This window comes from Lolium rigidum, chromosome 5 (genome assembly GCF_022539505.1).
Source record: "Lolium rigidum isolate FL_2022 chromosome 5, APGP_CSIRO_Lrig_0.1, whole genome shotgun sequence".
Taxonomy (NCBI): Eukaryota; Viridiplantae; Streptophyta; class Magnoliopsida; order Poales; family Poaceae; genus Lolium; species Lolium rigidum.
In genome coordinates this window covers 63,977,951-64,001,442 of record NC_061512.1, presented here as the reverse complement: position 1 = coordinate 64,001,442, position 23,492 = coordinate 63,977,951, and the positions used below count along the sequence as shown (strand labels likewise).

The 23,492-nt window shown below is 47.7% G+C and overlaps 1 protein-coding gene across 1 annotated transcript in view; it reads left to right on the top strand.

The window, feature by feature from the left end:
- LOC124656032 overlaps positions 1-21,194 on the top strand; it is a 34,195-nt gene extending 13,001 nt beyond the window's left edge. The window contains exon 3 of the mRNA XM_047194844.1: positions 21,049-21,194. Within this exon, the coding sequence (XP_047050800.1) occupies positions 21,049-21,194 (146 nt within the window). The remainder of the gene's footprint in view (positions 1-21,048) is intronic.
- Positions 21,195-23,492: the final 2,298 nt, after the last annotated feature.

Below are 23,492 nucleotides of genomic sequence, written 5' to 3'. Positions count from 1 at the left end.
GTAGAGGATGAAAGGAATAGTACTTGACTTGAGGAAGTGAGAATGATGAAGATCCCCCAAGTCTTCATGAACTAGTCAAGACTCCATGCCCTCCACATGTACCTATTGATCAAATTTTGGCTTGTTGGTCCCCAACCAAGTTGGGTCCTAAGAAGTTAGTCACAATAGGCTTGGAAACCCAAATGGTTCTTTTTGAGAAACCACATTGAGTGCCCATATATTTGGCAAACACATTTCCAACCTTATCCTTGCAAAGAGAATAAGCACCACCGATCAAGATAGGGTTGGATGAGTTACCACTAGTGCAAAAGGAGGAGATGTGGCCCTTCTCACGGCATATGTAGCATGTTCTTCTCTTCTCCTTCTTCTCACTTGATTTCTCCACAACGGGAGCCTTGGCTTGATCCTTCTTGGGTAGCGGCCTTTCTTCAAGTCGTGGTAGACCTTGAGCTTGACCTTGAGGAAGACCATGAGCTCCATCTTGAGGCCGCTTCCCTTGTTTCTTCTCGCCATGTGGCTTCTTCTTCAAGGGGCACGATCTAACATGATGCCCTTCAATCTTGCACTTGAAGCACACAATCTTGGCGAGGTCCTTCACATGCCCTTGTCCCTTCTTCCGCTTGTGCGTGGTGGACTTGTTCTTGTTGTCGGAGTTGAGTCCAAGTCCACTTTCCCTTACATGGTTAGTAACAACACAAGTACTAGAGGAAGTGGAAGCTTCATTGTTAGAGCAACAAGGCAATGTATGTAATTCACCACAAGATATAGCACTAGCATGGGTGGGTGAATCACTAGCACTAGCACATGGATTTGTAGAGCAACAAGGCATAGAAGGTAGTTCACCACAAGATAAATCAATAGCATGAGTGGGTGAACTAAAAGCACTAGCACATGGCAAAATAGCATTTTGAGAGGTAGTGCTAGTACTCACATGAGGCTCACAAGATTTTACCTTTGGCATAATAGCCTCATGAGCTAACTTTAGCAAATTATGAGAGACTAGAAGATCATCATGGGAGCTAGAGAGCTTTCCATGAGTTTCTTCCAATTTCTCATAATTGCTTGTTAGCAAAGCAAGTTGAGCCCTTAGCTCAACATTCTCCTTCAAGATGGAAGCTTCACAAGAGGTAGAGTTAGTAGCACAAGCATTATCAATTATAGCACAAGAAGAAGGCAACTTAGGAAGCTCTATTAGGTTGAGAGCCTTAAATTGCTCATGTGACTCGGTGAGTTTGATGAGCTCACTCTCAATAGCCCTAGAGCCATTTTTGAGAAGCTCAAAATCCTCAAGGAGTTTAGCATGAGAAATTTCTAGCTCACCATTTTTAATTTTAAAATCATGTGCCACCTCTAAAGCTCTATCACGAGATTCCTTTACCATAAGTATCTTTAGAGCAAAGTTCTCCGCAAGAGTTTCATTGGTGGTTTGTTGTTCTTTAAGAGCTTCACTAAGAGTTGCAATCTCGTTTGCATACTCGCGCTCATGCCCTTCCATTTTGTCAATAAGTTTTGTGCTCTCAATGGAAAAATCCAAGATTTTCTTGAAGTTAGAGCAAGCAAATTTCTTATCATGAAGAGCATGGAATACTAACTCTCCCAACTTGTTTAAGGAAGCAACATTAAGTCCTTCCATATCATCAACCTCATCATCACTAGATAGATAGGGTTCCAAGGAAGGAGATACCTTAGAAGCCTTAGCCATAAGGCAAGTGTAAGAACCGTGAGATGAAGAGGATGAAGTAGTTGAAGCTCCATCCAAGATCTTGTCTTGGCCCATAATATCTTCGGTTTTCGCTACATTTTTAGTCACACAAATACTAGAGGAAAACGAAGCATTCTTATCATGGCCACAAGACAAGGCAAGCATATCAACATGGGATGAAGATATGCAAGGACTATCAACACTAGCATGTAAAGCATTTATAGTGCTATAAGTATTCAAGTCCAAAGATGAAACATTGCTATGGGATAGGGATGAAGAATCATCAAGAGAAGGCTCACCATCAACAATGCAATGTTCATCACCACTCACCATAGCATTACCTTGTGTCTTACCACACATTGGTGAAGTGGAAGGAGTGCGATCATCCTCAATCGTCTTGGACCCACCATATGTATCTCGAAGCTTTGTCCAAAACTCATGAGCACTCCCAAAAGGAGCGATGGAGGAAATCACTACATGACTCACAACATAGCAAAGCACTTTAGTAGCTTGAGCATCTAGATAAGAGTTTTTCTTCTCCTCAAAGGTTGGATTTTGTGGATCCTTAGGAGGAGAAAAAACAATATCAAGAATTTGCTCCACATGTGGGTGCATGCCCCAAAAATAATCAAGCATGTAGAATTTCCAAGCATCATAATTAGTGCCATCAAATGTAAGAGAGGAAATGTGCACTAATCCACTAGTCGACGTCATACTCTCTAGGCGGTGAAGCCCAACAAGATAAGAGAGCCCTAGCTCTGATACCAATTGAATGTACTAGGACGTCGCCTAGAGGGGGGGTGAATAGGCGGTGTATAAAAACTTCTACTTGAGAGCTAAACTAGGAGGAATAAAACTACACATGTGTTTACTAGTTTAGCTCAAGGCCTATCAACTAGGGGTTTGCCTAAGAGCACCAACAACCTATGCTAGCATGATGAGCACACTGTGATAACAATCTAAGTATAGCACATCAAGCAAGATAGATATAACAAGGTAAATCGCATAGGTTAAGGAGCTCGGGTTGAGAAGTAACCGGTGCACGAGGAGACGACGATGTATCCCGAAGTTCACACACTAAGGTGCTACGTCTCCGTCTGGAGCGGTGTGGAGGCACGAGGCACTCCAATGAGCCACTACGGCCACCGTATTCTCCTCGAGCCTTTCCACCAAAGGAAAGCCTCGATCCACTAAGGGACCCTTGAGGGTGGTCACCGAACCCGTACAAGCTTGGGCAAACACCCAAGTATCAAGCTTGAGGCAAATCCACAACACGGAGGCTCTCAAGTACACGGCCACAAGAGGCAACACACACCACCAAGGAAACACACTCCACCAAGGATGCTAATGCGCCACAAGAGGCTAACACACTCCACCAAGGAAACACACTCCACCAAGGATGCTAATGCACCACAAGAGGCTAACACACTCCACCAAGGAAACGATGCGCCACAAGAGGCTAACACACTCCACCAAGGAAACACTACCACTAAGGCAAGAACACCACTAAGGTAACATGCCCTCTACGAGATCGAAACCCCGGAGAGAACCCAAACCGATGCACCTAATGCAATGGCTAAGAACACCACTAAGATGCCCAAGTTCTTCTCTCCCAAATTCCAACAAAGCTACACAAGCTATTGGGGGAATACGGGAGGAAGAAAAAATATGTGGAGAAACACCAAATAACTCCAAGACCTAGATCTAGCAAGATCCCCTCACTTGGAGAGGGATTCAATTGGTGAAGCTCTAGATCTAGGTCTCCTCTATCCTTTCCCCCAAAAATATGCAAAAAATAGTGGGGGGATCAAGAGGAGGAAGAAAGAACTCAAGGTCAACAATGGAGGAGAGAGAATGGAGGGGAAGAAGTGTTTGGGTTGGAGGTGGAAGAGAGGTATATATAGGGGGGCCAGAAATATAGCTGTTGGGCTGGAAAAATGGTCAGATCCGCGCCCAAAGCGGTACTACCGTTTGTTGAAGCGGTACTACCGCTCGCGCGCAAACTGCGCAGAAAACAGATGGAAAACGCCCCAAACCGGTAGTACCGCTGTCTGGGGCGGTACTACCGCTTGGACCAAAACTGGAGCAAATCTGAATCGCGAGAGAGAGAGAGCAGAGCAGCGAGTGGCAGGTAGCACGGCGGCAGCAGTGCATGCGCGGGCATGCAGCGCTGCAGCCAGCAGCGCGGCAGGCGAGCGTGCGCGACATGGGCGGGAGCAGCGAGCGCGTGGCGCAGGCCCCGAGGCGGGTCAACGCGCCCACGGGATCGAGCGCTCAGCTCTCCACATCGAGCGAGCGAGGCTGGCAGCCACGCGCGGCAGTAGCTGGGCCAAGGCAGTGGCAGCCCAGTGCGGGGTGGCGGCAGCGCACAGGTGGGCCGGCGGGAAGGGAGCGGCCCAGTAGCGGGGAGAAGGCAGGTTTGGCTGGAAAAAGAAAAAGGAAAAAAACGGGCCGGTAGTACCGGGCCCGGTACCGGCCTGGTACCGTAATAGTTACGGTACTACCGGCCTGGTATCGGCCCGGTACCGCTTTGGGTCCAGTAAGCCTGGAAGGGCAGTCCGGTACTGGGCCGGAAGCCCAAGCGGTACTATCGCCCCCTTTTTTTCTTTTTCTTTTTCAGCGAAACGAAAAATGCGATAACTCGGGCTAGGAAACTCGGATTGCGGTGAAACCAATTTTGTTGGAAAGAGGGCGACAAGAGCTACCTTCTCACATGATGAAATCATGGAAAAGAGTGAGTGATGATTTTCTCATGGTCATAGAGGTGTAACCTCTCAATACGGTATATCGGGAAAATCATCACCCTCGCACATGCAACATGTGATGCAACCGGAATCCGTTTCATGCATAAGAACCAAGAAGAACCAATAAACACGATGCGATGCATGCAAGGTTTGAGCTCTCTCCGATGATGCGACCTACTATCCTATCGAGCACAAACCTTGTCCTTGCGCGTTCCTCTCGAGTCGGCAAGCTTCGTCTTCATCCTCTTCATGATTGTACATGCCACCGTCTTCCTTCAACATACCCGCCACTGTCTCCTTCCATCTTGTACGCACGCCACCGTCTTCATCCATCTTCAACGCCGTCTTCTCTCTTCATCTTCTACGCCATCTTCTCTCTTTCATCTTCAACACCGTCTTCGTCTCTCTTCAACACCATCTTCATCATTGTACTCCGTCTTCTCCATCTTACAACCTTGAGTCCGACATGGCTATGGACTTGACCTAAGATTGATTCTCAAAGCAACCGTTAGTCCATAGGGATTGTCATCAATTACCAAAACCACACATGGGGTAATGGACATGTTCTTTCACCCTCTAGTTATCCCAGTTGCTGTCACTCTTGGGCCTCGGGTTCCGGACATAGACATGTGCAAACAACTTGTAGATACAATCTAAGCAATAAGTCTAAGATCATGCCACTCGGGCCCTAGTGACAAGCATTAAACACAACAAGATTGCAGCAACAATAACTTCATAAACTTTATAGTAACAATCCATCGGATCCCAACAAACACAACACCGATTACATCGGATGAATCTCAATCATGTAAGGCAGCTCATGAGATCATTGTATTGAAGTACATGGGAGAGAGAGTACCAACTAGCTACAGCTAGAACCCGTAGTCCATGGGGGAACTACTCACGGAGCATGATGGAGGCGGTGGCGTTGATGGAGATGGCTTCCGGGGGCACTTCCCCGTCCCGACGGCATGCCGGAACGGAGATTCTGTCCCCCGAATTGGAGTTTCGCATGGCGGCGGCGCCCCTGGAGTCTTTCTGGAGTTTCGTCAATTCGTATCGCGTTTTTAGGTCGAAAGGGGTCTTATAGGCGAAGAGGCGGCGCAGGGAGGTGCCTGGGGCCTCCTCACCATAGGCTGGCGCGGCCAGGCCTGGGGCCGCGCCGCCTTATGGTGTGGTGGCCCTCTGGCCCGCCTCCGACTCCGGGAAAAATAAGATGTTGGGTCTTCGTTTCGTCGAATTCCGAGAATATTGCCCGAACAGCCTTTCTGGAACCAAAAACAACAGAAAATAGAACTGACACTGTGGCATCTTGTTAATAGGTTAGTTCCGGAAAACGCATGAAAACATTATAAAGTGTGAGCAAAACATGTAGGTATTGTCATAAAACTAGCATGGAACATCGGAAATTATAGATACGTTGGAGACGTATCACCCTCCTATCCCTATAGTTGCCCGACGTCATGGAGTTGGTAGCACTGTGTGTGTCCACAGTGCCAGGCCCTAACTGTTGTAGCAGCATACCGGCCATAGTTAGCGGTGTGGTCGTTCTTGCGAGTCACTGCGTGGGCGACAAGCTCCACAGTGACCCCATCCTTTTTCGATGGGACGTGGGGGTGGACTTTGCGCACCCGGTCTGGTTAGCAACCGACCAGGGCAGCGCCTTGCAGGCCATGATGGCATCGTCTCATTCCTGCAAGGTTTGGGCGACCGGACTCTCCTTGCACTCCTTGCCTGTTGTCTCATAGGACTCGAGGATGACCCCTGCTCTGGGTCTGCTAGCTCGGGCCCGTCCGACCACTCCTCCTCCTCCTCAGTCTGCACCGCCTGACATAGGCATCCCTAGTGGGCCTGCCGAAGAAGGTATCCGGGGTTTACTGAAGGCCCATGATCCGAAGATTACGAAGCCCGGAAGCCCGATAAAGCGTCGAGTATGGAAGTTAGAGTTGTATTAGGAATAGACTTCTAATTATACGGGACGAACTCAAAGAGTCTCCCGGTATTGTAACTTGTACATCACGAAATTCTCGGCTCCGCCTCCTATATAAGGGGGAGTCGAGAGAGAAACAGGGGATCAATCTCATTGTCAACTCAACCCTAGTTTTTAGCAGTCAAGCACCTTTTCGGATGAAACCTTCGAGATCTACTTGCCCTCTACTTCCGCGAAACCCAAGTCTACAACTTGTAGGCGTTGACAAGTTAATACCTTATCACCGCCTCCTCCTCATATTCTTCGTTGAACTCGTCGAAGAAGTTGTCAGCGACGGCTCGGGCCTCCTCCTCCAATGGTGGTGACGGTGGCGGGACGCCATTGACGAGGGATCACCTCGCCAATGCCTACGTATTGTAGACTTGGGTTTCGGGAGAGAACGACGATGGAGATTCTGGGAGCGAGATTAGGCACACGACGTACCCAGCTTTGGATCCCCTCGGTGGAGGATCCCTACGTGCTGCTAGCAATCTAGTATATATGATCACAAGTATGTTTTTTAACTGCAATTATATGATCACAAGTATGTTATTTAATCTATATGTGCAATAACCCTATCGATTAAGTATTCAAGTACCTGACTATCAAGTGCACGAACATGCATATGCATATTTTTCCTCATTAGAATATTTTAACAATAATTTGTCTTGGATGCTAATCTCCGACTGTAATTCGTCTTCGTAAAAATATAAATTCCTACACGAGAATTTATTGGTTACGATAGACATGATCATTTACTTTAACTGCAATTATGATATTGGAAAAGTTGTGCACTTATGCGATGAGGCTAAGCACTACTACATTGATTTTATTAGTAAATTCATCTTCTATGGTTATTATTGGACTTATTTTCTTCGAGTTAGTGGATCTATCTTCTTTGGGATTAGTGGATTTATTGTCTTCTGGGTCAGTATTTTTTCGTCTTAGTGGATTTATATCTTCGATTCAGTGGGTTCATCTTCTATGGTTATCATTGATTTCTTCTTATATAATACTACCCGGTGCACTTCCGGGTGAATGGATTCATCTTATAAGGTTATCATTGGTTTCCTCTAAATATAATACTACCCGGCGCATTTTCGGGTGAGTGGATTTATCATCTATGATTATTACTGGATTTATTTGCTTTGGGTCAGTGAATTTATTTTCTTCGGATTCATCTATATAGATATTATTGCTTTCCTCTTGTACAATACTACCGGATGCGTTTCCGGGTTAATGGTTTCATCTTCTATGGTTATTACTGGATCTATCTTATATGGATATATAATAGTGCCTTAGTGCATTTCCGGGTAAATGGATTCATCCTCTATGTTATCAGTGGATTCATCTTTAATATATGCTTATTTAATGGCGTAATCTTCAATATGGATTCATCTCAAATACTTTATGCTTTATCTCTCATGGAGTAATATTCAATGGATTAATATTCAAATGGCTTCGGCTTCAATGGGGTCGACAATTTCATCGAATTCTCTAGTGAAAGTAAAAAATTAGCAGAAGATGTTGCAACTTTCATCGTGACCCAGACGTATGTGGTCATGATTCTCTAGGCAAAGCAAAAAACAGGTTACGTATCCATGGAGCCAACACTCGGGGGCTCGACAACGAATTTACCCCCGAGCATAGCTACAACATAATATTCCAGGCGACCACTACTTCGGTGCAACATTTTCAGCAACACTCGGGGGCTCGACAACGATTTTGCCGCGGGCCACAACTGCGAAACGGCGCCTAAGCAACAATCATGACATCACCCCAGCAGCGCTCGGGGGCTCGGCTATTTCTTCATCAACAATTTGGCGGCATCTATTTTCACTATTTGGTGGTTTCTACTTCGGCTCGACTTCTTTTCTGGACTCGAAGACTTCACGCGCATCGACTCCGTCGTGCCCAATAAGAGGAAGAAAATTTCAAAGTATACAAGTTCTTGAGCCTCGGGAGCTACTCCCATCGGGAGCGCTGGTCGCCCACCCGATGAAATTGTGTTCAAGGATGAACCCGACGAAATCTTCTTCAAAGAGGAACCCGATGAAATCTTCTTCAGGGAGGAACCCGATGAAATTGTCTTCAAGGATTAACCCGATGAAATCTTCTTCAGGGAGGAACCCGACAAAATCTTCTTCAGGGAGGAACCCGGTGAAACTGTCTTCAAGGATGAACCCGATGAAATGTTCTTCAGGGAGATACCCGACGAAATTTTCTTCAGGAGGAACCCGATGAAATTGTCTGCAAGGATGAACCCGACGAAATCTTCTTCAGGGTGGAACCCAACAAAATCTTCTTCAGGGAGGAACCCGATGAAATTGTCTTCAAGGATGAACCCGACGAAATCTTCTTCAGGGAGGAACCCGACAAAATTTCTTCAAGAGGGAACCCGACGAAATTTTCTTCAAGAGAGAACCCGACGAAATCTTCTTCAGGGAGGAACCCGATGAAATTGTCTTCAAGTATGAACCCGACGAAATCTTCTTCAGGGAGGAACCCGACGAAATTTTCTTCAACAGAGAACCCGAAGAAATTATCCTCAAGGAGGAATCCGAAGAATTTTCCTCAAGGAGGACCCGAAGAAATTTTCCTCAAGGATGCCCGAAGAAATTATCCTCAAGAAGGACCCGAAGAAATTTTCCTCAAGGAGGACCCGAAGAAATTATCCTGAAGAAGGACCCAAAGAAATTTTCGTCAAGGAGAAACTCGATGAAATTTTCATCAAGGAGGAACCCAAAAAAAAGAGAAAAAAAGAGGGTGGAAAAATCTTCGGGTTCATTGACTCATCATTATTCCGATCAAGAGCATCGGCGATGTACCTGATGACAATATAGAAGAACCCAATATATTCGGCCATCCCATCACGCCGCGAAAAATATAGAAGAGCCCGAAAAATGGGTCATTACATCAGCCAAACAAGGCGCTAGACAACATATTCTCGGAGCGCGTTCGCCGCGGTAAAAACTCCGAATGCCGTGACCCGTAAAAAGGTCACGAAGGTAAGACCCTAGGATCCGTCTTGTGTGGCGTGGAATCGCACCCGAATGTGCTCTGCCACTTTATCCACATCAACAGATGTGAAGAAAAATCCTGGCGGACGCGCTGTGGACCCGATAATTTTGCTGCAATTCAGTTTCGGTAAGTCCTAAAGCGGCACGTTCTGAATTACGCCAGTATCCCGAATTCATGTCCGGGGACGCGACTTTGAAGTAGGTTTATACGGATTTGCCACTAGAGCAATTAACTGGTACCTGATCCGTCAGATAAACCAGCCGTATTTACTAATATCCTTGTACAATATATTTAACGAAGAAAATATAGTGTCTCTTTGGTCTCGAAGAATTTGAAAAAGAGAAAAAAGCACAGAAATTTCATTCGATTTTGCAATTATATAAAAGTTTGTAGACTCAACTCGACTCTGCGACTCGAGTGGAGCCTACTCCCATCGGGAGCGCATAGATTTCATTATGTCCTCCAACAGGAGTCGATAAAAAGAGGGGTTGTGATCAGAAATATAGTCAAGTTCTTCATCGAGTAGTACAACTTGAGTCTATGCCCAGGTGCAAACACCTGCACATAGACTCGGGGGCTACTCCCATTGGGAGGGCTGGCCGCGCACCGATAGAAAAATAACTTCGAGAATCGTTGACATCATCTACGCTACACATGATCTACGACATTGACCTGATGTATTTCCGGATCAATGGCCTCGCCTTGTATTTCTTCGACTTCGAAGATGATTATGATTGGAGTCTTTACGCAAGTCTTCGACTTCCCTAGACACTAGGGGGCTACTAACATGGGTATACCTTTCGGGTACCCATTATTAGTATACGTGGCTCGGCCCAGTATGGAGAAGGCCTAATATGGAGAAGGCCCAAGAAGGCAACCGAAGAATTAGTCGACTAGGACTCTTGTAAAACCCTAGGCTGGTTTCATATAGCCGTCTAGAGCACCCAACGAGGGGATGACAACAGATAGACAACATAGTTCCGCCTACGGCGCCTCCCTGTAAACATACTTGTGATCATATACTAGATTGCTAGCAGCACGTAGGGATCCTTCACCGAGAGGACACGAAGCTGGGTACGTCGTGTGCCTAATCTCGCTCCCGGAATCTCCATCGTCGCTCTCTCCCGAAACCCAAGTCTACAATACGTAGGCATTGACGAGGTGATCCCTCGTCAGGCATGGCCCAGCATTGCGTACGTGGTTGCAATGTGGCGAGACATGTTTGCAGGCGTGGAGGCCGGTTGGGAGCGAGGAGGAGTGTGGATGCCTCATCGTTGTCGGACTTTTATAGCCGGAGCAGTGGGTAGTAAACGAGGAAGCGGCGAGAAGGAGTGACAGCGGGCATTAACGCCATCGCGTGGAGGAGTGCAGCAGCGACACACATGAACGTCTCGCTGCTTCCGCCTCAGGAACCGTCGCCACCATTAAGAAATTAGGTGGAGAGCTGTTGTCTCTATGACAGAGACAGCCCACCTGACAGTATCCTACGTACCGTGGATAGGGCTTCCGTCTGGCGGCCCGGGGTCACCCCCTGTGGGGTGGTGTTGGACTGGGTGCCGAATAGATTTTTTTGGCTGCGCTGAAGCCAAATGGTCTCTGTGGGCACTCTTGGAGCGATTTTTGGTGCATCGCTCCCTAAATGATGCTCTTAAATGCATAGAGGAGGAGCCAAGAATTGACTGAGCTCAAATACAAGCATGTGATTATATAAAACAAAGTATGTTAATTGTCTGCACACCGCTTATTTCTTTACGATAACTGTAGTAGCTTGCATAACAACTAGAAAATATATCCGAATTTTCCTTTTGGGAGTGACTAGTTTCTCACTCATTTTAGAACCAGACGACATTTATGGCCGTCTGGTGAAAATCTTCTCATCCTTTTAAACTTGCACGAATCTCAATATTTGGATTGAATTATTGTGAAGTCACCTGAGAAGCAGTAAAACCGTTTCTTTATGCTGCTGATGGGCACTGGTAAAAATTTGCTGGGCACTGGCAAAAAATTGTGTACTGCTTGAGGAACATAGAGAATTGCTAGATACTGGATACACAAGATATAATTTACGAAGAAGGCTAGCACGCCAATCTCTTGCGCATATGAGAAGAGCGAAACTAAAGATTTGAACTGATCGCTCGGTCGTTCTTAATTATAACTGAGGAACCATGATTGGAACTCTGAAAGACGCTCCAACCTGATCTGTAGTATCAATCCTGTTGCTTTACCAAAATCGCATGATTCCCTCGTCTTTCTCAAACAATGCAACATTCGTCTTCTATTGAATAATTTATGGGGACAAAAGAGGAACCCAAACGTGGCTAGCATGCGACGATTCTTGTAGTATAAAATAAAAGTATCTTAATTAATTATCTTCTTTTTGTGTGGAAGAGCAGCTTAATTAACTCCACAATTGAAGAAGTTAGACACGAGCTATGGCAGAGTGAGTCCGGGCGAGTTTGGTTGCAGAGGCTTCCCTGCCTGGACCAGGCTCTGGCATGGGAGTTTCAGGCTAGTCTTAGCGTATTGTTTGGCTGCTTGCGTAGACTGAACAGAGGTCTTTCATCTATGCTGGCGAGACCTGACCATGGGCAGTCGGGCCCGAAATTCCCGGGCCAAGCCTGATCCGACCATGCCTCTGGGCCAGGCCTGGGCCAAATTTTTTTGGCCCGATGGCTTGGCCGGGCCGGGCCTGGGCTATGATTTTACGCGATTTAGTGAAGCGGCCCGGCCCGAGGCCTGACGGGCTTTCCTTATGATGGGCTGGGCTTGGGCCAAGATTTCAGCCCGATGGTTGGGCCAGGCTTGGGCCAAGATTTCCAGCCCGATGGTTGGGCCAGGCCGGGCCTGGGCCAAGATTTTTCCCGTCGGGCTTTGGTTGGTCTGGCCCGAGGCCCGGCCCGGCCCGAAAAATGCTGGCGCCAAGAAGCTCTTAATTGGTTGCATACATGAGGTTGTTATGGTAACCTCTTTTACTGAAGTGGTGAGGTTATCTGACATTGCTGAATAAGCACATTGCAACATTCAGATTGTTAAAAGAGATGGTAATACAAAACACAGTTACCCTAATGGATAATGAATCATGAGTAAAGCAACTATAGCTCTGTTGACTGCCAAAACCCACCGGCGGGCAGCGGCCGTGTCAACACTGTAGAGCCGGGGGGAGCCTAGAGCTGCGGCTGGCTGAGACCCCTCCGAGCGACGGCCCGCAATGCTCTTCTGGTCACACGCGGCGTTGCGAAGTGCAAGGGCGTGCCACCCGACCTATACCCGGTCGGGAAGGTGATGAGGGTGCCTCGCTTAGTCTCTCCGCAGGGCATACATGTAAACGTTAAATACCAGCCTCGATCGGCTCTCAGGTTATCCTGTGAATCGGCTCAAAGAGCCGATCCACCCATGATCCGTACGGGGTGCACGAATACTTGGTGGTCCTGCTTGATCAAGATGAAGCTAATGAGATCTACGACGATTTAGGGTTTTCACCGCATAACCGGATCATCCTACTCCAGGTTGGGCCTTGCGGCCACGCACGGTGCTCGTAAGCCAATCCTAAACAAGGCCAAAAAACCAACATGAAGTTGATCCTAGGAACATCCCGTTTAGGACTTGCGAACGCCACCCTACGTGCCACTGGATCCTCCCCCCCATTGTAAGGCCAAACTATTGCGGATATTAAACTAATCCTTGTAGAACAAGGAGCAATCGTAACGGATCGGATCTACTAAATAATGATCAAGCGGGGTGCCGCCCCCACACTCGAGATAGGCGTGAGGGCGGCTAGATATGCCGGGGTTGCACTACGTAAGCATGCTTAAACGAAGAACAATGCTAACCCTAACACATCTAATGATAACTACGTTGCTCGCCATCAAAAGCGCTTCGAGTACGAGCAACGCATGAACAACGTGGGGCTTGTGCTGCCTAGATCGCAAGATGCGATCTAGGCGAGCATGTCGCTTACCCGATAGAAACCCTCGAGACGAAGGAGTTGGCGATGCGCCGAGATTGGTTTGTTTTTGGGGTTGAACGTGAGTTGTTGTTTATTCCATAAACCCTAGGTACATATTTATAGTCCAGGGGACTTTCTAATGAGGGCGTGCACTAAACCGTGCACGATATAAACTCTAACTTCTAAATCGATACACAATCTATTATACTAAGATACACGGGCTAACCAGCCCAAATTCTCCGTGCAAGGCCGCTTCATAGTTCTTTCATATGTAATCTTCCAAGCCCATCTTGATCGCGGCCCACCTCCCGATTTAGCCAAAATCCGGTGATAACACATGCCCCCTGGTTTTGGTAATGATAATTTCAAAACCACTCGTTTTTTCCTCAGAGGGGTCGTGTCACGGCAGAGCAGAACTGTCGCAGCATGTCTCATCATGACGACTTGCCTTCCCAACTTCTCTGCACGATTTGACAGTTTTGGCACCATGTCCTCGAGAACTGCTCGGAAATTAAAAAACCCCCACCTCCTTTTATTTAGCCGCAACGAACAGTTCTCTTCTTTACCCCTTCCGCAGTAGCACTCCAAAAAACCCTCCCCTGCAACCATGTCCTCTTCCTCTTCCTCTTCTTCTTCGTCGGATCCTTCCCACGTGTCCTCTCCCATCCGAGAGTCGACGCCCTCATGGGGTACGCAAGCGGCGTACGACATCCTTGCCCCGACAAAGTGGGACAAAGAGGACCACGACTCCAACGTCTGGTCCGAGGATGACAAATCCCAAACCGACGGGGAGAGCGACCTCCGCTTCCTTGCTGACGAGGAAGCGGTAGAGGAGAGCGAAGACGACCGCCTCTCCTGGCGGACTTCACCACCTCCGAGGAGGTGAAGGAGGAGGGAGAGGAGGAGGAGGATGAAGACAGCTCCTCCGACGAGCCGCCGGCCAAACGCCGCCACCTCTGGCCCGGGAACCTCAGCGACGTCGACAGTGATGACGACGCCGATGAAGAAGATGAAGACGACGAAGGTCCCATCGGCGGTCGCTGGAGCAGCGATGACGAGCCGGCAGGGAGCAGCGCCGGCAGTGGCGACGACGGCGACGACGACGACGAGGGCAGCAGCGGCCCCTAGATAGGGTCTTAGCATAGGGCTAGCAGTAGCAGACGGGGCAATGTATCCCCATGGTATTTCCTTTTGAGAGCAATCAGCTCTTCTATGTAAGAAATCTGGCTTATCAATGAAGAAATTCCCCAACTCGATTTTGCCGATTCTCTTTATGATAATTTAGCCGATTGTCTTTCCTTCTGATTCTGCCGATTGCCAAACTGGACAGTGCCCAACAAACCGATGGCATCGCATCGGTCTCCCACACTAAATTTCGAGATAGATCCACCCAGACCCAAACTCCTTGCCAAACAAAGCCAAGCCCTACTCGTGCAAATCCGCAGATCTCTCAAGATGGCATGCTGAACCTAGCGGCGGAACTCCCGAAATAATGTCGGGTCTCCTTATCCTCTCCGAATTCTGCTTGCTCCGCTCCGGCAGCTTCCTTCTACAATAATCACTGTCTTTTGAATGAGCCGTCACGAAGAGTGAGCCCACTTCGACAGAGTTGGTTAAACCTCGAGGGCGAGCTGCCCCCCGAGCCTCAGCCAAGGCGAAGATAAAGGACGGATCATCATCATTGAGATTTCGGGGCGGGCTCAACCTTGTCCAAGAGAGCTATCCTGCAGGGCCACCAGCCGATCACCTCCCTTCCGTCGAGGGTCCATACAACTGATCCAGCAGGCTATGATAAATTTGCAACATAAGCCCCATTCTTCAGGTAACTTGTGGTGCAGAGTTCAGCCGATCCAACGAAATCGGCTCCCCGGAGCAGAGAACCTTCAAGGTGAGCTGCCCCCCGGGCCTTCAAGGTGAGCATAGCGGCGAGCTGATCACGTCCATCACCCTTGGTTTCCAACTCGCAACGCCGTATCAACCGATTCAGAAAAAATCGGCTCTTTAGAGTGAGGGGATTTCTGGGCGAGCCGCCCTCCCCCGAGCTTCTTCAGTCCAAACCTTGCGCCTTGCTAATCAGATCAGCTCATCATCTTCGGCAGGCTAAAGCAACTTCCGGTGAGAACGTCTTCGCATTTCTGACGCCCTCCAGATTCTTAAGTCGATGTCTGTGCATCGGCTAAGCTTGAAATTTTTCGAATTTTTTCGGCCGACCTGTGTATCGGCCCCCATATTCCAATACCCATCAACAGAAGATGAGATGCTTCCGTTGCATATCCTCGTATTTTATCTACCTGAGTGCCCCCCGAGCCGATTCTGTCAAGAGAATTGATGGTATCGGCTCTGTTGGATAACATGTTGAACCCAGGCAGAATGGTGGGTGAGGATATTCACGGCCGATCACGGAATCGGCCTCCACGTTGTTTGCTCAGTGAAGGTTTTGTAATGCTCCTTCACAGATCCTTGGGGCCGATCACAAGGATCAGCCTCGCCGACTTGCACATCGCTTGGCTTCAACTACATGGTCAGGCCAGTGGATAAAACTAGCTTAACCCTTCCCTTTGTCACATCGATGCGCTCGCGATCGTCCAATTTGATGCCCGAGAGGGGTTCTTGGCCTGCTGCTTCCCATGCGTTCATGCCGGCCCGTTGAGACTTCAGCCGAGTCGTCGGCTTGGACGACCTCTACCTCATCACCATCCCATCGTATTATGCATTGGTGCATCGTGGAGGGAATGCGGCGGTTGGCGTGGATCCAATCTCTTCCCAACAAAACAGCATAACTGCTCGTGCTATCAACGATAAAGAACGCCGTAGGGATGGTTTTTCTTCCTACGGTCAGATCCACGTTCAGAACTCCTTGTGCCTCAGACGCTTGGCCGTTGAAATCGCTCAACGTTACGTTGGTCTTGATTAGATCCGAACTCGAGCGTCCCAGCCGACGTAGCATAGAGTATGGCATGATGTTAACTGCCGCTCCGGTGTCCACCAGCATCCTGTTTACAGGCCTCCCATCAATATACCCTCGTAAGTACAGGGCCTTCAGATGCCTGTAGCTCCTGTCTCGTGGCTTCTCAAAGATAACCGGCCGTGGGCCGCAGTCAAGTTGTGCCACGGAGGTCTCGTCTAATCCTGGGGCATTGAACTCCGAAGGGAGGATAAACACCATATTTGTGCCAGCCGATGTTTCATCATCGGCTTTTCTCTGTTCGGGGCGCCACTCTTTTCTTTGTGGCTGACCTTCCTCGTCCAGGGTTTCGCAGAATTTTGGCGGCCGGATCAGGCCGTGCCTTCCTTAGCGTGCGCAGGTATAATCTTTCAGTTTCTTCCAACCCTCGCAGACGCTGGACTCTTTGCTTCTGGGAACGGCTGAGCCCATCAGGGCCCCATCTGGGCTGATGATATTTGCATTCTTCACCACCGTCCTCTAGCTCCTCGAGATCTTCCATCTGAGGGGACTCAGCATGCTTGTTTCGATGCGGGGAAGGCCCTAGCCGGCTGAACGCAGACACGTTAGCGGCACCCTTCTTCCTTGGTTTGCATTCTGGGCAGTCCTCGATTGTTGGCAATCGGCTCATCCCTGAGTCCCAGCAATGTTTGAAGAACGGGCAGTCCCAGTGCTTATCCACGTCACTCTGCCCCCTTGGCCTTCCTTCGGCGCGACGGTCGTACCCGTAGCTGCTTCTACTATGTTGGCGGTACCTTCCGACCTCGGCATCAGACCGGAAATTCCTTTCATCGTCCGCGTCATAGCGCCGACGTCGGCCGTGGGGTTGCTCGTTTTTGTTGAGAGGGTGCTTGGAGTGTGGGCGTTGATACCGCATGCTTCTTACTCCCTCTCCTGCCAGGTACCGCCTGTCCTCACCTCGGGGTTGGTCGCGCGGATCGGCTCCCTCTTCATCCTTGCCACGGGAGTGGCTGCTTTCTGTTTCCTCTTTGCCATGGCGGCTTGCAGATCCTGCCATATTGACACCAAAGGAAAACTTTGGCTGATTTATGGGGTGGCTGAGACCCACCGTGTCGACACCGGGACCCGGACGTGGGTTTCTACCGAGCCCGATATCGTGCGGCCGGGTCTTCTCAGCGGAGCCGATGAGTTCGGTTCCAAGGGTTGCCTTGATCCCGTCATGTTTCCTTCTGAGCTCCTTGGGCAGATCCCCATGCTTCGCAGACACCGGTGCGCTCCTCCAACGGGGTGGAGAGATCTCTCCCATCAAGTGCACCTTTGGGCGTGGAACCCCTCCCCCTGACGCCGTGGGAGTGGATTCGGTGGGAAGAGCCGAAGAGTGCGGCTTCGAGGATGGCTTTGATCTCGTCGCATGTGACTGGCGTGCCGTCCGCCATCTCGGATGTAGATGGCGATGTGGTTGATGTAGACGATGGTCCCACCGGGCGTGCCAGAATGTGTTGACCGCCAAAACCCACCGTCGGGCAGCGACCTTGTCAACACCGTAGAGCCGGGGGAGCCTAGAGCTGCGGCTGGCTGAGACCCCTCCGAGCGACGGCCCGCAATGCTCTTCGGTCACACGCGGCGTTGCGAAGTGCAGGGCGTGCCACCGACCTATACCCGGTCGGGAAGGTGATGAGGTTGCCTCGCTTAGTTTCCCTGCGGGGCATACATGTAAACGTTAAATACGAGCCTCGATCGGCTCTCGGGTTATCCCGTGAATCGGCTCAAAGAGCCGATCCACCCATGATCCGTACGGGGTGCACGAATACTTGGTGGTCCTGCTTGATCAAGATGAAGCTAATGAGATCTACGACGATTTAGGGTTTTCACCGCATAACCGGATCATCCTACTCCAGAGTTGGGCCTTGCGGCCACGCACGGTGCTCGTAAGCCGATCCTAAACAAGGCCGGAAAACCAACATGAAGTTGATCCTAGGAACATCCCGTTTAGGACTTGCGAACGCCACCCTACGTGCCACCGGATCCTCCCCCCATTGTAAGGCCAAACTATTGCGGATATTAAACTAATCCTTGTAGAACAAGGAGCAATCGTAACGGATCAGATCTACTAAATAATGATCGAGCGGGTGCCGCCCCACACCCGAGATAGGCGTGAGGGCGGCTAGATATGCAAGGGTTGCACTACGTAAGCATGCTTAAACGAAGAACAATGCTAACCCTAACACATCTAATGATAACTACGTTGCTCGCCATCAAAAGCGCTTCGATACGAGCAACGCATGAACAACGTGGGGCTTGTGCTTGCCTAGATCGCAAGATGCGATCTAGGCAGCATGTCGCTTACCCGATAGAAACCCTCGAGACGAAGGAGTTGGCGATGCGCCGAGATTGGTTTGTTTTTGGGGTTGAACGTGAGTTGTTGTTTATTCCATAAACCCTAGGTACATATTTATAGTCCAGGGGACTTTCTAATGAGGGCGTGCACTAAACCGTGCACGATATAAACTCTAACTTCTAAATCGATACACAATCTATTATACTAAGATACACGGGCTAACCAGCCCAAATTCTCCGTGCAAGGCCGCTTCATAGTTCTTTCATATGTAATCTTCCAAGCCCATCTTGATCGCGGCCCACCTCCTGATTTAGCCAAAATCTGGTGATAACAAGCTCGTGATGCAAAAGTAGTTCAACATACGAGGGATTAGTAATACCATCTCGAACAAGTTTATCAAGATTACAGAGCAGGGATCAAGTTCAATCAAGTTCTAGCCAATGGAGGGATATGCGACCACCTCCTAAAATATACATGATCTCTTCACCAGATCATGACCAGCATCGACTGGACGAGGAACAACAAAGCAGCAGCAGCACTATGCAAATTGCTTGCGCACTTATGCCATGTCCTCCTCTCCCATGATTGTAGCCCATGATATTTGGCACATTAAACTTTGTCAGCGATGAAGTTGAGTGCCCTGATCAACAATTGTGATTCGTAGAGTTGGTACTTGCTACCAAATCTGGGCGTGGAGATTATCTTCGTCTTACCATAGTTGACTATCGGCTTGTTCACGAACTCAATGTGCCTCGGGTAGCACTGCGGTTGAGAAGGACAAATTGTTAGTGCAAATGAACATGTACATGTGAACAAAGTCAATGGAAAACATGATCACACTATTATCTGTTGCAGCTGCATGTGCTGCCTCAGCTGCTCGTCATCATCAACCATGAAGCAAGTGCCGTCATCGCTCATTTCAGCTTGCCTTCCGTTTTATCCTGCTTATGAGGCTCCACCTGTTCCTCCACTTCATGGTGTGGTTGTATAGTTGAAGAGTACTCACTGTGATCCCATTAAAGTTAAGAACATCATTGACAACCTTCTTCATGTGGGCCTCTTTGAAGCCATGGGTAAAGCATATCCCGCTATTCACGAGCTCAACCAACCAGTTAAGGACAAACCCAGACAGAGATGAATGCCAGACCATTGAAGGTTTGTGTGCATACAGTGGTTCATCATGAACATAGAGGGAAACTCATTAGAGGACATGCCATTGTTTTTGAGAGAGGGAGTTGAAAGATCAGGGGAGCTAACAGGATTGATCGCCTACAATAGTTTATGAAGAACATTATTAAGCATTGTACACTAATGAACAATCTCTACCACAATCATACAAATCTTAGCTAGAACATGAAAGAGCAGAGTTTTCTTACAGTGAGAGGAACAACATGTAGCACGGAGGACGGGGAAGGAGACTCTCGCGGAGACCTAGCAGGACCAGCGTCACAGTGCTCGATTGAGAACCTAACAGGACTAGTGGCGCCGTGCTCGAGGGAGAAAAGACGACATGCAATCAAAGCCATCATATCTACCCCCATCTAACACAGATCACCAGAGGATCCGGGGCACAAGAAGGAGCCGGGAAGCTATGGCCGGTCATGGCCGCCATAACCAACACCGCGGCCACCAACCTCGCAGACCTACCTAGTGAGGAATCTTCCCGCCATGTCGGTAGATTTTGAAGGGTGGAGGAGCTCGAAGAGGGGGGAAATGGGGGATTTGGATTTCACGGCGAGTGTGCCACCACTAAATACGGTGACGAAATTTCGCGGGCGGGGACCAAGTTCGTACTAATTTTGTTTCGTCGTTTCGCGCAAGCTCGCGCCATCTCTACCAGTGGCTCCATGGGAATGTTGCGTTCTTGATATTTCGCGAGACCAGGGTGGCTCGCTGAAAACGACCGATTCAGTCGTTCCTTCCGGGCTTGGCCCGGAGGAGCTTTAAGAACCATGGGGGCCACAATTCGGGGGGAGCCCGGGCAACCAATCAACTAATTTTCGTCTCCCTAGATACGGGCCAAAGGACCCGCGACCTACCAAATGCGCCCTTACATTCTCAAGAAAGTCGGGAATTTTTTACAGATAAGATGTATCTGTAATTCTGCACACAACAGTTTGATTCACAAATCAAAAAGAAAAAATGATTGAAAATCAAGAAACAAAAGAAATAACTGAAATCCCTTTGTTTATAGACTCCCAACTATGTGTGCATTTGTAAAACTGATTCGGCGCATAATATATCTCTCATATAATATTCCTCCACCATCCAATGTTACTAATATGTTTGGTAATTGGTTGAATGGAGTACCAAAAAGTGATAAGCAAAAGATTTGCATTGGCGTTTCTGCAATCTGTTGGTCGATATGGACAAGCCGCAATGATATCATTTTTAACCGGAATGCTGGTACCAATTTTTTGCAGGTTATCCGACGGGCTGCTCATTGGATTCAACAATGGGTTTCCCTTCTTCCGCTGGAGTTGCGGGAGGCTATGGTTACTGGGTGCAACCGAATGCTTGTGGTGGCTCAGGACTGCTTTTTCCAGGCTACTGGGTGGCGGCATCTTAATAGAATAGCCAATGGATAGCTCTTCTACAGGCCGTGTTTTCTTTTAGTTGATCTTAGTATCGACTTTACCTTTTGTTTGATTGTAATGACCGAATATTGTTGAACCCGTACTTCTGGTTTTTTTAATAAAAGGCCGTGTGCATCAATTGATGCAGAGGCTGGGGCTATGCTCCCTTATCGAAAAAAACTATGTGTGCAAACTCAATAGACATCGGCCTTTCTGTTTTCACTTTTCAGTTTCTTCAGTTGGTAAACAAAAGAATGTGACGAGAGTGACAGATCGTGCATCACATTCACATTTTTGTTCTTCTGCTGATATTTGTTACTTTTTGCTACTGATTTATCAAAAATATTTTATTGTATAAACAAATAGATGATCTAACTGAAGTGGAAATTATGTGCAATGCAGTGAAGCCACTATGTTTATGTATAACATACTTTGATTTTTTTAAAGAGAAATAAAGGAAGCATATGCACCTAATAGTCAAAACATCACTCCCAATACTTCGGAAATACTACACTCGAAGTAATAGTGCATGGTTATGAATTAGCATTAGCAAACATCTAGGGGCGGAGCTGTTGTGTAAGTCCTTCACTAATCTAATCTTTTTTTTTTTGAGAAACACAGTACAAGCGTAGACGCTCACATACACGCGCATACACTCACCCCTATGAATGCACACACGCACACCCTACTCTATGAGCACCTCCGGAAGACTGAGCTGGCGGATTGGATCTTGAAATTGACGAAGTCACCACAGGCGCCTCGCTGTCGACGGAAACGTTGCCTCCCACTGAATAAATATTCCGCTTTTATGAGACACATAGATGTCAAACCTGGGGTTTGAACTCTGGTGGGCTTGGGGTAAAACAACCCTCCTAACCACCCAACCTCAAGTTGGGTTCAGTCTCTTGTTTATAGTGTATAGTGAAAAAATCAGAAACTCAATTCGGCTCCCGGGTGCGTATGATCCCTCTACCATAAAAACATATTTGCAAGTGTCAAAAAATTTTGACAAAAAAATCTACATGTACATCTCCATAATATATGTGTATTCGTCAAGTTTCACGAAAAAATGATGTTTTTTGTAGTCTAAGCGAAAAGGAGAAAATTTATCTTGTGACAAGTCTTTGTTTCAGCACTGAATTTTGTCTTTTTACACACGCCACATGACATGTCGATTTTTCATGAAACGACTTTGTGAGCGCGTAGCACATGAAGATGTACGTGCGAAATTTTTGTTTCAATTTTTTTGACATTTTAAAATGTGTCTAACATGTATTTCAAAATAAAGGGAGCATATGCTCCCATGTGCCAAAACATCACTCCCGTAAAAAAATACACTATAAACAAGAGACTGAACCCAATGGTTTTATTCGTTAGCTCTGAGGCTAGCAATAAATAGCAAGCCATTTGGAAACAGAGAAATGAAGCATGGCCTTGCTAAGAAGAAGTTCCTCAAGCCTTTTTTCACTGAGGTGGTTTTCCTTGCTGCATGGCACATTTGGAAACAGAGATATGAAGCAATTTTTCAAGGAATCATGCCATCTTTCAGCGGTTGGAAGAGAAGATTCATTCATGAGGCCTATATGCATGTGCGTAGGGTGAAGGATAAGCATGTTGATAGTTTCAAGCTTTGGATTGAGTCTCTTTGTTTAATTTTCTTAGTTTCTTCTTTTTTCCCTGTAAATATTTTTTGGTGATTTGATCATTAAAATGCTGTGGGGCGCAAGCCTTACAGTTCTTGCTCAAAAAAATAAATAGCAAGCCATCGAGTGAAACATATACAGCTAATGCATAACCAGCAACTTGGATAAGAATACCATTGTGATACGCCAATAATGGACATTATAAATTCATGTGTTATAAGTGTACAGTAAAAAAAGCAATGTGCCATTAAACTTAGGGGGTAGTTCAAGGAAAACATAAACGAATGGGTAGCAATGTTATTCTATGCTAGGCAATCAATCAGTTCAACTCCAGATCCCACCAATTAGCAAACACCACATAACCAAGTAGGCACACAAGGACATTGCAAGCAAGTACCTAGTACTCATTGAGATTTTACACCAGCGCTAGAGTTCGGTTTCTGAATACCACCATATACCTGCCATGTTCTCCACAGTTCAGATTGGTATCATCAGCTCTAATCATACTGAAAAACATGGCAATAGCTGCACGACCATACAATTTGGAACCTGTAGATGGTCATGCTAACTCGTCTCCAACTGTACTGCTGCCGGTGCTTGTCCACTATTCCTTTGAGGTATGGAATCTCTCTTTTGTTCCCATTGATG